Below are 16,501 nucleotides of genomic sequence, written 5' to 3' on the forward strand. Positions count from 1 at the left end.
CACAGCAGAAGGCCATCTCCCTTCCCCACTGGGAACCAGGAATGGGATTCTTGGAGGTTAATGATGCCAGCAGCTGGTGAAGGAGACCAGCAGAACGAGCAGAACCAGGGCCAATGAATGGAGTGGAGAGTCAAGGGTTAGTGCCAAGTGGTCACATTTTTGTTATCAGTATGATGACATACTAAAAGGCAGTGAAGACATCGGGGATGACACTGTACAGCAGGAACAGTGTATGGCTCCCCTGAGGACTGGGTGGCACCCGATGGGACAGAGAAATAGCGGTGACAACGCAGGCAGCCCCTAGCTGAAGGCACATGGTCATTCCCAGCACTTGCCAGGATGCCAGGGTCCTGCTCTGGAGCCATCCAGCTAAGGGGTCACTTGACTACATCTGCCTCCTGGGGACTTGTCACTAAGCAAGTGAGCAGAGAAACTGTGGACTTTAAAATCTTTAACATTCTTTTGCTAAGTTTTACATCTCAACGATCACGTACGGCTCCCAGCTACCACCATGCCCGGAGCCACACCCAGAGGAAGGATGGCCTCCATTGTCAGAGGAGGACCCAAGGCTTGCCCGAGGTCAGAGCTACGCAGCTGCTAAGTCACAGAGGAGATGGGAGTGCGTGTCTGGCCCCAACCCAGTGCTCCCCACCCAGGGTTATTGTTGGCGGCACCGGGCAAGTCTAACGGAAATCATACAAGAGTGAGAGATAAGAGCACCTCGTTAATCAAGAGATCAAGTCCCTTTGCTCTCCATCCCAAGTCTGCCAGCTACAACGGTTATCACACACAGACCAGAAGTTCTGGCAGCCATTTACTAAAAGAACTTTGATTTTTTTTTTTAACACAAGAAAGGGCAGAAAAGATGATGGAATATCCCAGCTGGTGAGGTCCAAGTCTCTGTGGGCATGGGGACATTTCCCTTGCAAGAACTCGGAGTGGTGTGCCCTTCTGCATTACCCTAAGTCCCATGTGGGCCACAGAAGTGGATAGTACATGCTCAGAGAAGCCAGCTCATCCGTCATAGCCTTTGTTTTGAGATCTCTGCATACACTGGCTGGTTTTCGGGGTTTTTTTGTTGTTTTTGGGGGGTTTGGGGGTCTTTTTTTCGAGACAGGGTTTCTCTGTATAGCCCTGGCTGTCCTGGAACTCACTCTGTAGACCAGGCTGGCCTCGAACTCAGAAATCCGCCTGCCTCTGCCTCCCAAGTGCTGGGATTAATAAAGGCATGCACCACCACTGCCCAGCTATTCTGGTTGGTTTTGTATATCAACTTGACACAGGCTGGAGTTTTCACAGAGAACGGAGCTTCAGTTGGGGAAGTGCCTCCATGAGATCCAGCTGTGGGGTATTTTCTAGGTTGGTGATCAAGGGAGGAGGGCCCATTGTGGGTAGTGCCATCCCTGGGCTGGTAGTCTTGGATTCTATAAGAGAACAAGCTGAACAAGCCAGGGGAAGCAAGCCAGTAAGGAACATCCCTCCATGACCTCTGCATCAGCTCCTGCTTCCTGATCTGCTTGAGTTCCAGTCCTGACTTCCTTTGGTGATGAACAGCAAAGTGGAAAGTGTAAGCTGAATAAACCCTTTCCTCCCCAACTTGCTTCTTGGTCATGATGTTTGTGCAGGAATAGAAACCCTGACTAAGACACTGAGTAAGACACCTTTCTCTCTCTTCTGTAGGCCTTCATTTCTACCTTAGAGCTCCAGACACTGGGTCCTAATTATAGTCATTTGAGTCGCTCTCCTTTGGAGCCAAAGCCCCCCTTCCTCCTCCTGAATTCTGTCTTTTCCTGCCTCGCTATGAGAAAAGGCACTGTCCCCATCACAGGCCACATCAGCATGAAGCTCCTTTTCTGGGACAAGAGTATACACTGGATGTGACTCAGGGAGACACCAGTACCTAGAGCTAATGAGCCTGGGGCAGAGGAGCTTGTCCTGTGTCCCCTGAGCCCCGTCCCCAGGGAAGAGTGTGACCAGTGGTCCCTCCTGGGCAGTTTTCACAGCATCTGTCACTCCCAACACCACAGGGTGTTTTCCAACATGAAACATGACGACCAGCAAAGCAGGCCTTCTCCTGCTGCCTTGGGAATCTTGTGAAGGTTTGTCTCAGATTTAATTTAGTAGGTCTGGGTTGGGGCTGAGGCCACATTCCTGAAGATCTCCCAGGTGAGGCCCACCCTGCAGACACATGAGCCACCCCTACAATCATAAAAGCCACAAAGGGCTCAGGCTACACCGTGCGTGCGTGGCCGCCCGCCACAAAGAGCTTCTTTCACTGGACTGTGAGGACCAGTGGCCTGCCTGGGAGCCTAAGGCTAGAGAGAGGGAGAAGCGGGATCCAAGGCCAAGACTGCCCACCCATCCTTCCAATGCATCACCCCACCCCCAAACCCCACCCACGTCAGGCGGCAGCCACAAGCAAGCAAGGAGCTGTGGTGCCTGGCCCTCAACCCTGCTCCTCACCAGGCTAGCCCAAAGACGCCTAAAGCATTGCCCCCACCCCAGCTGTGGTTTCCAGCCTGTTCCTCTCTCCTCTATCGTCTTATAAAGAGATCCAAACTGCTCTGTTCCAAAGTGCTGTGTCATTTTCTGCAGAGTGACCCGCCCTGTGCTATCCCTGCAGCCTAGGTGACCAGACTCCTCACACATTCCTCCTGGAGCAACATTGCCTAATTTAACCGGCGCCCCTGCTCCCCGGGGCTCTCAAAATAGCCAGGATGGGGGAATGGCCTAATGGCCCTAGAATAAATAGTCATCCATCCTCCAGGGACACAGTCCAGGAGCAAGCAGGTTGGAGGACTGAGGTGGGCTACAGCCCTACCCCTCCCTGGGTTCCCTTCGCCCCTCTTTTTGGAAACCAAGTCTCATGTTGCCCAGGCCAGCCTCAGACTTTCTATGTTGCTGAGGTTGATGTTAACTCTGCAATCCTCTTGCTTCTCTCTCCCTTCAGCACCTGCCAGGGCAAGAAGTGAACTTGGGGGTGGGGTGGAGGAGGGACATCAGAAGCCACGGGAGTGCCAGGATTGCAGGCATACACCCCCATGGCTGGTTCATGCGTTCTGGGGATTGAACCTGGGGCTTTGGGCGTAGTTGGTAAGCACAATATAAACTGAGTCACCTTCCCAGCTCCTACCTGCCCTTTATGTACATGCGGGCTCCTTGGATGTTTCTGTTTTCCCTCCCACTCCTAATCTAACAGGCTCCCATGCATGGGTGGCTGTTGACATGATAGCCCCACTAGGCTTCAACTTTCGCTTTCTCCTAAATGCAAGCCCTGCTACAGTAGTGGATAGCTCCTGTCATTAATTATGGCCTAAGCACTTTCTGCACTCGCCCAAATACAGGCTAGCTAGCACTCCTTTCTTGGAGATAAGGAGGTATCCAGATGGGGGGAGGACTTTTACAAGGTCACACAGCCCAGAACAGGCAGAAAGGGAAGTGAGGAGCCAAGTCTCGCTGTCCCAAACCTCCCCCAGGGAACTCCTTAGGAAGAGGGCATGCTCAGAGGAACATGGAGGATTTGATGTTAGGAGCCTGCTCGCCCCATGTTTTATTCTTGGGCATGCTCACATAGACCACAGTTCACCCCGATGTGGCTCCAAGCTCCCAGAAGCACAGGCTGTGACTCAGAATCCCCTTCTCCAGGGTTCCAGATTGGGACTGCCACATTAAAGCAGGGAACACCCAGGCAGCTGACCTAGTGGTTAGAGAGCTGAGAGGGCGGGAGCTCCACGGTAGTCTGAAGTGATTATTAACCAGGGCAGAGCAGGATTGAAAGTGAGGCGGACCTCACGTGCAGCAAGCACGGTGAGGCCAGTGCCTTCCTGTCTGGGTCTGGGATGTCTTGTACACAACTGGGTCAGTGAGGTCTGGGGCACCAGGTCACATTTTACCAGATGTCCATCACCAGACCTGGTGGGGGAAGCAGGTGCCTGGAGGGTGGCAACAAAAAAAAAAAAAAAAAAAATCCCTCAGCAAGGATTGACCTAGGGCTCAAGGCTTTCCTCAGAGTAAAGGAATGCAAACTACAGCACCTGGGACCAGGCAGGCATTCTTACAGGGAAACAAGAAAAGCAAGTACAGCCCCCGTTGGGTGTGAAGGCTTTGCTCTAGTTGACGGTAATCTACACAGCCTCTGCTCTCCAAAACCCTGCAAAGGCGCCATTAGTCTCCCTGACAGATGAGGCCCAGAAAGGTTAATCTACTAGCCCAAGGGCAACAGTAACCCTGTTAGAGCTAGAACAGGACTCAAGTCACCCCTGCTTTCCCATGACACGCCCTCAAAGTACAAGCAGAACTTGGGGGTGGGGCGGCTAACAGCCTACTATAAAAGGGTCCTCAGGGCTCCTTTCTGGGACTGCTTGGCGGTGTATTTCTACCTGAATAGGTTTCTGGTTTAAGTGACCTAGGCCAGAGAGAGAGAGAGAGAGAGAGAGAGAGAGAGAGAGAGAGAGAGAGAGAGAGAGAGCAAGCTGAGACAGAAGAGGAGACGATGCTTCCACACCATAGGTGTCAAGTACAGGTGACTCCTGGAGCTTTTTAGTGTCTGCCAGGGCAAGAAGCGGCGCCTCACGGGAGGAGGGGAGAAGGCTGCAGAGGTGGGGGAGAGCACAGGGTCATAGGAAGCCGTGAGAGCCCCACCTCCTGGAGTGTGGCAAGCAGGATCGTGGGACCCCTCCCCCACCCCCCATCCCCTGGGAGGCCAGGTCCTCTGGCCTGCAGAATTCCCTCCAACTGCTCAGGTGAAACAGAGGTGAGGCCCAGGCAGGCTGCAGGCTTTGATCTTATCACAAAAATTCCTATCCCAGTGTCCTGGTTCCCTCCCCTTACTAGGCCCACTTAACCCTTTCTTGGCATGTCCACACCTCAGTCCCAGGTTTAAACTGACCTCTGCCTCCTCCACTGAGGAAAAGCGAGAGAGGAAGGTGAAAGGGCTGTGGGGACTCTAACCTCCTCTCTGTCCCCTTCCTTCTGTCTTTTAAAGACAAGGTCTCATCAGTCTTCCTGTGTCCACCTCCAAGGACTGGGGTTACAGGCATGTGCCCCCGTTCCCAGCTGTTGTCTTGGTTTTGAGGCAGGGTCCGTCAATATATTCCAGACAGGCCAGGAACCTGAGATCCTCCTGCCTCAGCCTCCAGAGGACTGGAATTATAGACATGCATCATCACACCTAGCCTTCTTCAATTCCTGGGCTCAATCCCAACCTGAGGTCTGAGAGTAGCTTCTCGGCACCCTAGAAGGAAGTGCCTAGACTGTGTAATCAGTCCCTTAATTCTTCATGCACGGGGACTCACAGTGTCACATGCTCCCACCCCTTCCCAAGGGTCTTCTTCTCTGCCCTAGCAATCCCAGAGCCCTTCTTCCCACCAGTTCATTGGCAGGGAAGGAGATACAGACTGCACTGAAAGTGGGTAGCAAAAGGAGCAGAGGCAAGCTGGAGTGAGCTCTAGACTCTTCCAGGCCTTCTGCTGGCGGCATCTTCCCTCTGCCCGCCTCTCCAGCCGACTGGCCTGTTCCTTTAACCATGTGCAGGATCTGGCAGAGATGAGTAAATGAATGATCCCGGTTTTGTTTGTTTTACACCTGGAAATCAGGTTCCCAGAAGCTAAGGTTTGCCCTGCGTCTCGAATGCTACTGAGACCCTTGTAGCTCCTGGTCTAGTGCTTAACTGCCTGATACCAACAGTGACCTTGGCTGCTTGCCCAGCATCAGGGACCCACAGGGCACAGAGGTGAGCCCCCCAGGGGTCAGGTCACTGCAGGGCAGGCATACAGGACGGGACAGGATCAAGAATGTCTAAGGGCGCCGGGCATCTTGCACACCTTTAATCCCAGCACTCGGGAGGCAGAGGCAGGCGGATTTCTGAGTTTGAGGCCAGCCTGGTCTACAAAGTAAGTTCCAGGACAGCCAGGGCTGCACAGAGAAACCCTGTTTCAAAAAAACAAAAAAACAAACAAACAAAAAAAAGAATGTCTAAGGGCATATAGAACAGTCCCCAGACCCTCATTTGTTTCAGGGTTCAGAGTCTGGTTGCATCAAGGAAGGAGGGCATTCCAAGGCTTGAGGGCCTTGGGCTTGAGAGCGGTCTCCCACTCACTCCTGGGAGAAGCTCCTGCCACGGGTGGAAGTCTGAAGAGCAAGAACACATGCAGCCCATTGCAGGAGAGGGTAAACAGAGGCTCAGCAAAGAGAATGAGGTGTGGCTGTGCCAAGCGGAGACCAGGCCTTAACTTCTTGCCTAATTGTCTGACAAGGTGGTTGGGGGGGGGGTGTGCTAAGGTGGATGTCCCCCTCAGCTATCTTGGTGACTTCCTCTCATTCTTCCCTCAGCTTTAACAGCTACAGCAGCAGGCAAAGTGTTCTTCCTTCCAGTTCCTGCACACCCAAAACAATGGGGACAATAGGATCCAGGGACAATAGGATCCAGGCTGAGGGGGCCTCCTGAGGAGGCTGGGAGTTCTGCCTGATGCTTCCTCTTCCCTAAACATATCCAAACCCACCCAATTTTCAGGCCCACTTCCTCCAGGAAGCCAGTCCTGACAACAGGAGCCAAACTGGTCCCCCAACAACTTACTATGAATGAAAGGCTTCTGAGCTGGGCCTTACTGAGGCTCACGACTCCTGCCTCTCCCAGCCCCGAGGAGCCTGCAGAGCAGAGACCCAGCCTCCGGCTCCTTCCAGGAGGCGGTGGTGACGCTAGTCTTACCGCTGGCTCTGGGATCGTAAGCAGGTCATTGTTTTCAGAGCTACTCCTCTACTGGGAAATACGGTTTACTCCCCCCAAATGTTCAGAATGTTAGGTGGATGATTGAATGAATGAATGGATGGATGGACCGATCCAGCTGTCTGAATGTCTGGGACTCATCTTTAGATTCCATATGTAACTGTTCATGGCCTGTCACTCAATCTCTCCACACTGAGGGCACATGGGCTGGCTCCATCTACTACTAGTTGCAGAAAGCCCAATGAGAAGCGTGGGTCTGGCTGAGACTGCAGGGTGTTTCAGTCCTGGTGAGAGCCACATGTCTCTCCCAGGGAACAGTACCAAGGTTGAGATGGGAGTCCAGGGGCAAAGATAACTAAATCTGAGAAGCAGGAGTCAGCTAGAGACCCCATGCAGCAGATCCGCACCTTGCTCTATTGCATTGCCAAGACGGACCTGCTCCCTGCATCCCCTTTAGAACCACACTAAGCATGACCTACTGAAGAAAGAATGAAAACTGTGGGGTCAGATAACCTGGGCTCCACTCCCAAAGGTGGACTGGGTAGGTGACTGGGCCACTCTGTGTCTGTTTGTCCCTCTTAGGGGAGATAACGCAAGGCCCACAGACAATAAGACAGCCAGAAAGAAAAGGCCCTGTGCCAGGCTGCCTCTAGAGTGTGATAGCTTTAATCAAGAAGGCGTGAACACTACTAAACACAAGCTAGTGACCTAGGCAACCAGGGGACCCTAGGTCAGAGAAGGGACTGACCCATCCTCGGGGAACTCTGGGTCCCTGTCCTTCTGGCCCCAGGTTCACAAGATGGCATAAGGCATAAAAGTAGGTGGCAGCGAGCTCTGAAAGTGACAGAGGCAGTTGGGGCTGGGCTTGATGAGGTCATGGTCTCAGCGTACCCAGGGGCAGCCAGGGCTCCAACGAGAGGCATGATCCCAGTTCCCAACTATTTGAAAACTGGAACCGCCAAACATGGACAGGGATGAGTCAGCGGTTCGGAGGGGCTGCCAGGCGGTGGGGGCTGGGCTGGCTCCTTCATGGGAGAGGTGGGCTGGGAAGGGGCCAGAGGCAGCTGGGAATTCCCAGCCTAGCCCCAGGAGAAGCATCTGTGGAGGTCACTCCAGGCCACCTCCCCTTGCCAAGACCCTGGCCTCCGCCTCTTCCCAGCGACCAGAAGAGGAGGAAGCTGGCAAAGGTGTCAAGGGTTAAAAACGAACCACCTGGGCGTGACCCACCCTGGTAGGCAGCGAGGGCTGCCTGCTCCACACCTCACCCAATGGGCAAGATCATGCACCCCTGTGTGTCCCTCTTTCTTCCCAGTCCCGCCGACGCTGAGAGCCTACAAATGCCAGATTCAGAGCTGTGTGGTGCTCCGGCCACGGCAAAAGACGATGTGCTATAGTTTTGTCCAGGGTTCCCTGAAAAAGCATTCTCCAGGCTAAGCATGAAAGGGAGGAATTGTGCCGGGATGGGGTCCCAGGACGCCCCCTCTCCTGTTCCTCTCAAGATGCTCAAACATCCTCTCCGCACCCAGGGGAGCCATTTGGCCACACCTTCTGTTGCTCAGAGCCTACCGACTGCACACAGCTGGGAAGGAGGCGGATTTATCCAGAAGCCCCAGCCTTTCCCAAGCCACACCCTGGGGTGTGATTCTCCCCCCACCCCCATTCTTTCCCCACTCCAGGAAGGAGCAATCAGGGTAGAAGGGTGGACTCTGTCCTGCAGCTGTGGCTGCAGCAAGAGAAGGAGGGTAGTGACAGATCAGGCACAGTCTCATCCAGGGCTCTAAGCTCTAAGCCTGCAGGAGAAAGGCAGAGGGAGCCATGCTTTCAACAAGCCCGGGATTCTTCTCACCCCTGTCCAGAGAAATAGGGCATTCCAGGCCCCAGGATCCTACATCAAATAGCATGCTGGCCTTGTACCAAGATAAGAACAAGTCTAACACCATCCATTGGCTATCCAGCACCTACCATATCCCAAGTATATTCATCTGGTCAAACCATAACCACTACAACACAGACACTTCAAAGCCCATCCAAAGGTCAGAGATGTCTAGTAACTTGTGCAAGGTCACACAGCCAGTCAGGGACAAGCTACAGAATTGAAAGCAGGCTTCTCCGAGCTCACTACCTTACTCTGTACCACATACCCCGGGGAAGAGGTTTCAGGGAGGACACAGACAAGGGAAAGCTGGTCAACTGGTTATCATAGCTCATCTCACACCTTCTAGACCACAACACAGAGGAGTGGCTGGGAAGCTAACTCATCGGAGTCCCGGGCTTGAGGAAGACCCTTCCCTCTATAAAGCCGGCCTTATTCCCTGGCCCAGTCTGCCAGCTTATCTGCCTAGCACCTGGCCAACCGCTACTCAGGAAGTTTAGGACCTCACCATGCTTCACGGATGCATTCACAACCCACAACCCAGACTAGAGGCTTGGCTGTAGGTTCCAATAAGGAATCCCTACTGGTGAGTTCTACACGTGGACACAAGTACCCCCCACTTTGCCCCCAGTTTACCAGAGGCCCCAGCCTGGGCAGAAAGGGATCCAGTGACTAAAGGAGCCCAGAGGCCACTGGCCTTGCCATTAGCCAGTCACCCCGAGCCCACACGGCCCCTCTATGACCTACCACATTCTGTCACATTCTACGCAGCTTCCTGGAGTTGTCCCATGATTCCATAGCAGCTCTATCCTGGATGCTCAAGACTCCCAAACTCCCACCCACTCCCAATAGCCCCCTGAGCCCATCTTTCAAGATGGACTGGATATGCAAACCACTTCTGTCCATCCAGCCGGCCGGCCGTGGACCCAGAACTAGCTCCAGTCATATCTGGTCTGGGTTATAGACTCCTTGCTTTTGCCCATGACCCCCACAGCAACAATAGCCACCCTGTTAAAGCACCACGGCTGGAGAGCAAGAACAGTGGCTCAAGAGTTAAGAGAACTCGTTGTTCTTGCAGAAGACCTAAGTTTGGTTCCCAGCACCCACAGCAGGTAGCTCACAACCACCTATAACTCCAGCTCCAGGGACTCTAACGACTCTAACTCCCTCTTCTGGCCTCTGTGTTCACACAGACACATATATACACACACGCGTAAATAAAGTGTTTTTTAAAATGTACAGGGACTCGCCAGGACTTTGCGACTGCCAAGGCTGTACGGTTCCCGCTGTCAGCCAGCTCTGATCTATACCATCATTGCCTACCGCCTCAATGGTGCTGCCCCACAGGCCAGGCACACCCCGACCTCTAGGCTTCATGGTGATCGTTCCCCTTGCCTGGATGCCCTTCCCCAGACATCTGCCCACCTCCCCTTCCCTTCTGCCTTCCAGTATGTGTTATCATATCCTATCCCCACATCGCTACTCCTTATGCCTTTCTCTGCTTCGTTCTCCCCCTCTGAGTATGACTGGCTTTTGTACGGGCTAAAACACAAGACACAGACGGGGTGAGAGTTTGACATTTTTCTGTTCTCTGCTGCAAACTTAGCATCCAGAACAGGTTCAAGTACAGGGACGATGCTCCATAAATAGTTGCTAAGTGAGATACACACCCGCCAGCAGCTGCGGCTTAAAGTCTGTTTATTAGCCCACCCCGACTGGCTCTATCACCAATCTAAACCTCTGCCTCTGCTCGACAAACACCTCTAAAAGCCCAAGCGGTAGGGAGCCCTCCTCTATGTCCCAAGGAAGAAGGGCATTAGTGGCTGGTTCTTAGAATGCCTAAGATGTCCCTGCAGCCCTGGCCCAAACGAGCATCACGGGACGGAGGGGACCACAATCCTGGTGTAGGCTCAGACTCGAAGGCCTCACATTTCCAGGCTTCAAAGAGCCACCTTGTTCTCGGACCTCTGTGATGGTGTCCTCCAGCACAGCCACCCCCAGGCAGCCATGAGCCACACCCCTCTCCAGGCCGATATTGACACTGCCTGACGCCACCAGGCTGGGTAGTGAGGCTGGCGGCTCCCCGCGAAGCGAGTTCCACACATATTTCTGGGTTTCAGTCAGCCAGCTCCAGGCTCTGAGATGGGGAGCGAGTGGCAGGGCCGAAGAGGCCAAGGCTTGGGCTGGGGCAGGCTAACAACAGGGCAGGGACCCTCAACACAGTTCCCCCTTGTCTTTGACAGGAGCAGGAGGGAGAGGAAGAAAGCATTGGCAGACCTTTAGGAAGCCACTGGGGAGTTGGGTCTCATTTCCCATCCTCCTCCATCCTGGCCCTCACAGCTGGAGCTGGACGGGGAGAGGAGAGAAAGGCCAGGGCTGGGAGCCCACCCCTTCCATCCCAAACTCAGAAGTCTGGCCTCCAAGTTGCCTGTGATTCATCATCTGCATCATTCCAGATCCCACCCACGGCTCTTAACCCAAGGCCAGGCAGTCCTCGGGCCTCTCCAGACCCATCCTAACCTCCAGACCGCACGGAGCAGCCAAGGAACAAAAAAGGAGCAGCAGCTCCGTGCAGGGCAGTGGTCCCATGGTTTATATCTCCCTAGCTCCCTCATCATGAACAGCAAGGCAGGGCAGAGACCTTTCATATGCTATAGACCTGGTCCTCAGAGACTATTTGAGGAAGAGATAAATGAACAACCCTACAAATGACTGCCCCCCCAGTTCCTGGTATCACCAGGGGGACCCACAGTCACCAAGACACCAACATCCCGAGCCTGCGTATCCACTGGGCCTTGCCTGAAGACACCCTGTTTCACCTGGGACCAGGGTTCTCACTGATGACATAAGCAACAAGTTTCATCAGATTGTGATGTTGGGCCCTGGGAGGTGGCTCCGTGGATGATGGAGCCTAGACACAAACCTAAAGACCTGAATCTGATGTCCAGGAACCACGTGGTAGGAGAAAACTGATACCCCATCACGTATTTGCCCATTACATCCTTAATAGATACAATAAATGTTAAGAATCTGGCTGTGGCCGGGCGTGGTGGCGCACGCCTTTAATCCCAGCACTTGGGAGGCAGAGGCAGGCGGATTTCTGAGTTCGAGGCCAGCCTGGTCTACAAAGTGAGTTCCAGGACAGCCAGGGCTATACAGAGAAACCCTGTCTCAAAAAAAAAAAAGAATCTGGCTGTGGCTGCAGGCGGGCAGGACAGTGGGCAGCGTCGGGGGAGCTTTGCCTACCTCCAGACTCAACTCTTCTAAATGTGGGCAGGTCCCTTAACCTCTGCACCTCCATGTCCTCTGCTCAGGGCCACACTAGTCGCCGTGATTTCACGCACTTCAGTGAATGCATTTACGGGCAATCAACTATGGCAACTGGATGGCATAGTTACCCACACTGAATCCCGCACAATATTGGCTCTGTCAAAGTTCAGTCATGGATGAAGGAGGGACTGAGGGAGGCATACCTTCTCACTGCTGAACACAACTATTTTGGCTGTTGACAGACTCCTAGGGGGTTGGGCATGGGGAATCACTGTCTTCCACTCTGTGTCTTCTGCCCAGCCCACCAGGTTCCAATGGACAGTTCCAAACCCGTGGTCACACAGGTAGCCTTGGGTAAACTCAGTGGGTCACAAACAAACCAGTCAGAAGGAGAGCGGGGTGGGTAGACAGGGGAGATAAGAGAGTCAGGGTGAGAATGCCTAGTTTGAGATATATATATATATGTATATATATATGAAACTTTCAAAGAACAAACTTAATTAATAATTAGTAATTGAAAATAGTCAAGCACGATGAGAAATGAATAAAAACAGAGAACAAGTAAAATAAATAAACAAAAATCAGATAAGAGGGCCAGTGAGATGGCTCAGCAGTTAAGGGGTGCTTGTGGTCAAGCCTGACGACCTAAGTTCAATCCCTGGGAACCACAAGTTAGAAGGAGAGCACCGGTTACAACAAGTTGTCTTCTGACCTCCACACATGTATCACCCCCGCCACATACATACACACAGACAGGGAAAAGAAAGAAATATAATTTTGAAAAAAAAACCTAAAGAGATGAGGACTTGTTATCATGAAACTTAGAACACAGGAAATGGATAAAAGAGTGGACAGAGTCAGGTCAGATGGTGACAAGAAGCAAACAAAAGATGTACCTCAGCATGGACTGTATGGTCACATGTGAGCAACCCTGGGTTCAATTCTCAGTGCTGCCTGGGGGAAGGGGATGTGAAGGTGGGGGAAAGGCACAGGGGCAGGGAGTGGGGGAGGGGGAGCTAAGCAGAATTATAAAGACCTGAAGGAAAGGAGGCCTGAGGCTACAGGGACAAGCTGACAACAGCAGACACAAAGGTCCTGAGGTAGAAGTGTATTTGGCATCTTCCTTCAAGAAATAAAGACTCAGCCGGGCATGGTGGCGCATGCCTTTAATCCCAGCACTGGGGAGGCAGAGGCAGGCAGATTTCTGAGTTCGAGGCCAGCCTGGTCTACAGAGTGAGTTCCAGGACAGCCAGGGCTACACAGAGAAACCCTGTCTCAACCCCCGCCCCCCAAACCCAAAAATCAGAAACCTAGTTAGTAAAGCAAAAGGCAGGAGAGTGGACAGGACAGTCCCAGAGGGAGTGGGGTGCTGGGGGGCAGGGCTGTCCTTCTCAGTAAGGAGGGAAGCAACGTGAGGACATGCTGAGAAACTTAGTGTCAATCAGTGGCCACTAAATACAAAAGACCCATCTACAGCACTTCACCACTACCTGTCCTGCACCCCAAGATCTTCCTTTGCCTGTGCTTGGAAGATCTTCCTCTGCCTGTGTCTGTCTTCCGAATCCTGAACCTACACTCAGCTTCAAGCACCTTTCAAAAAAGTCGTCTCCCAGACAAGGACTGAAGCCCACAGATCCTAACTTGCCTGTGCTCATCCTGAGAGCAGGCCCGGGCCAAGCCAGACAAGGCCTAGACGACTCTGCAGACACCCAGGGCTCAGCCTGGAGGAGGGGATGGCGGGAACCACATCACTGCAGTCCGGCCTCGGCCAAGACTCTAAGGATGGTCCTGCTCTGCCCTTCTCCTGGGCACAGGTCTGGAACAATGTGGGTAACTGCCAGGAGGGGGCTAGTGATGGGGGTGGGGAGGGGGGACAGGATAGCCAGCTGTAAGGAGGGGAGAGCTGAGGTCACTCCAGGAAGGAGAAATTCCTCAGCTTCCACCAGCAGCCTTCCCTGCAAAGAAATCTAAGGGAGGCAGGAAGCAGGTATTTCAGCCACTTCCCCCCTCGGCCTGGAAAACAATGTCATTATCCCTGCCATCCCTCAAGACTCCTATCAACAGTGGGGCTGGTCCTGAGAAAGAAAGGCCTACGATGCAGTCGGAAGGAAAGGGTCAACAGGCCAGGGCAGGCCCTGAGTCAGCCTGGCTTGGTCCCATCCTATCCCCAGAACAGAAATTACTCCCCCACGTAATCATAGACCACTGTCCTTGCCTCCAATGAGGCTTTAGACTCTTCAGCCTGGGGTAAGCTGCCCTCCCCCACCTGACTGTGCCTAGAATCAAACTGACGGGCTGAGGAGAGCCAGGGCAGTGGGGCAAGGCTTGCTGGGACATGGGCTAGAAGACGGTTCTTCCTGACACTCCACCCATTTCACAGATGTGGACCTCAGGCTTGAAAAGCTAGGACACTAACTGGGTCAGTAAGACCCTTGAGGCTAAGCTCTTTGTGGGAGGGGGCCAACTCTGAGCTTGGGTGGGTCAGCGATGACTTCCACGTGACTGTTGTGCGGCATCTTCGATCCTATAGCTTCAGGGCTGCCTGCTCTTCTCTCCTCTGAATCACAGCCCACCAGTCTGAGTCCTAGAAGGCAGCGAAGGGCGTGTCCCAACTCACCCAAACCGCCTCAGCCCTACCGAGGGCCAGCATACAATAGCGGTAAGGAAAGTATCTTTCCAATGAATGAGCCTGGGGGACTCCCATGGCTGTCCCGGAATGCTGTTCAATTAAGATTTGGTGAATGAAAAAGAGAATGGGGCAGTGGAGGCAGTCAGGGAATTCCAGTAGAATTCCTCTGGCCCTCTGCAAACAGTTCCACCCTCCACTCCTGCCATTGTGCAGCCCATACATGAGGGAGCCCTTCAGCAGGGGGCAGAGTTGAGGGGAGACCAGGAATAGACAGCATCCCAGGTCTAGGTCATTGCCTTGAGGAAGGGAACGCCAGTCTTAGGAGTTACAAGTTCAGGCTGAATGGGGAGCAACCGCAGTGCCCTGCAGTCGAGTGTTGGGGTGAGAGGCCAGACAGGAGGTTAGAGGAGAGGGCTGCTCCGTAGAAGGTGGGGAGGAGAGGTGCTATGTGGGTGTGGCAGAAACAGAAAGGGGTCAGGCCTGGTGGGCAGTTAAGGAGTGACTCAAGAGGGCAGAGGTGATAGAGAGCCAGCCACGCAAGGACAGAGAAGCAGTCACTGGGTAAACACTGGCCTAGTTGGAAAAGTCACCCTCTTGGCTCCAAGAACAGGGAACAGGGATGGAGACTGTCTAGGAGCACCTGGGCTCTGTGGCTCACCACAGCAGGGCCCAGAGGTACCCCACCCTCATCTTCCACCCTCTGCCTGCCGGGTCCATCAACTCCACCCAGCCCTCCGTGAGGTCACTCGGGTCCTCTGGGCCTCTCCTGCCAAGTGCCTTCCAGGTCTTAGGATTCCTGACTCAAGAGTTCCCTTCTCCTCCTCGTGGCCCCTTGTGAGCTCAGGATAAGGGCAGAACTGAAAGGAGCACACAGCATCCCACTTGGGAGATGGAGGAAGAATCCTGGGGACGCTCAGCTGCTCTTGGGCCCGATCGTAGTAAGCGCTGCACCCAGCACTCATTCCATCCAGGCCCATTCTGCCCTGAGGCTTCCCATTCTGAGTTCCCTTTACCCACGTGGGACTACCTCCCAGAGGTTAACTAGCTCTCTGCAGGTCTCACGGAGACTCAGTGCAACGCAGTGATTGATTTAGCTTATGGCTTAGAAAACTCCAGGGTCCATGGGGTGCTCCACACAAGGCTTAGTTTTGTTCCAAGTTTTAACTTTTGACTGCCTGATCATAATCTCCCCCCAGAGGATAGCATGGTAAAGTTCCAGCGACGACTGACAGGGTACCCATCACCATGAACTGCCCCTTCTGCCAAGTTGGCAGCAGAAAGGAGTACCCTTGTCCTGCCAAGTTCCCACCCTGCTAGAAGTTTCTCCGTCACACACACCCCCACACACACACACACACGCCAGAACTGCAGGCCGGGCCATGCCCAGAGGCGACTTTGAGCCTGAACAACGTGGCCGGCGACCCTCCGATTTCCACGCTTGCGGGGACGGCCCCTGACCTCCACGCTGGATCCCTGGGGCGTCCCCTAGGAAAGCCCCACGCTGCAAGGGTGGCGCTGGCCAGTGCCAGCCTAGGGTCCTTCGCGGGCGCGGCCGTCCCGGGCCAGAGTCCCAGCCGAGCAGCCTCCGGTGGCCCCGCCAAGTTGGCGCGCGCCCCCCGCCCTCGGCCCTCGGTCACGCACACTCACCGCTAGCAGCCGCGCGTGCAGCAGCAGCCCCAGCAGCAAGGAGCCCACTGCCCGCTGCCCCATGGCCCGGCCTCGTTCGCTGGCACGCTCGGCGCCGCCCGCAGCCACCAGCTCGCTGTCCTGCCGAGTCCTTCGGACTGCTCGCCTCTTTCCCCCCCCACCCCCCAACCAACTCCCGTCCCCGCCCTCCCGTGCACGCCCCGCCCCCGGGTCTCCGGCTCCGCCCCCGAGGCGCCAAGTTCAGGAGCCCTAGGCCCCACCTCCAAACATCTAGCCACACCCCACAAGACCAGGTTCCGCCCCCGAGGCAGCACATCCTGACCATCTAGACCACGCCCCCAACAAGACCTGGCCCCGC

General features: G+C 54.3%; 1 protein-coding gene across 7 annotated transcripts in view; it reads right to left on the reverse strand.

The window, feature by feature from the left end:
- The window catches only part of Hspg2 (heparan sulfate proteoglycan 2), a 102,216-nt gene extending 85,935 nt beyond the window's left edge, over positions 1 to 16,281 (reverse strand). For all 7 annotated transcript variants that reach the window (XM_085838827.1, XM_085838826.1, XM_085838822.1 and 4 more), the window contains exon 1: positions 16,144 to 16,281. In XM_085838827.1, the coding sequence (XP_085694953.1) occupies positions 16,144 to 16,206 (63 nt within the window). In that variant the 5' untranslated portion in view covers positions 16,207 to 16,281. The remainder of the gene's footprint in view (positions 1 to 16,143) is intronic.
- Between the last annotated feature and the right edge of the window lie 220 nt (positions 16,282 to 16,501).

Source organism: Mus caroli, unplaced genomic scaffold, assembly GCF_978045245.1.
Source record: "Mus caroli unplaced genomic scaffold, Mus_caroli_1 scaffold_6, whole genome shotgun sequence".
NCBI lineage: Eukaryota > Metazoa > Chordata > Mammalia > Rodentia > Muridae > Mus > Mus caroli.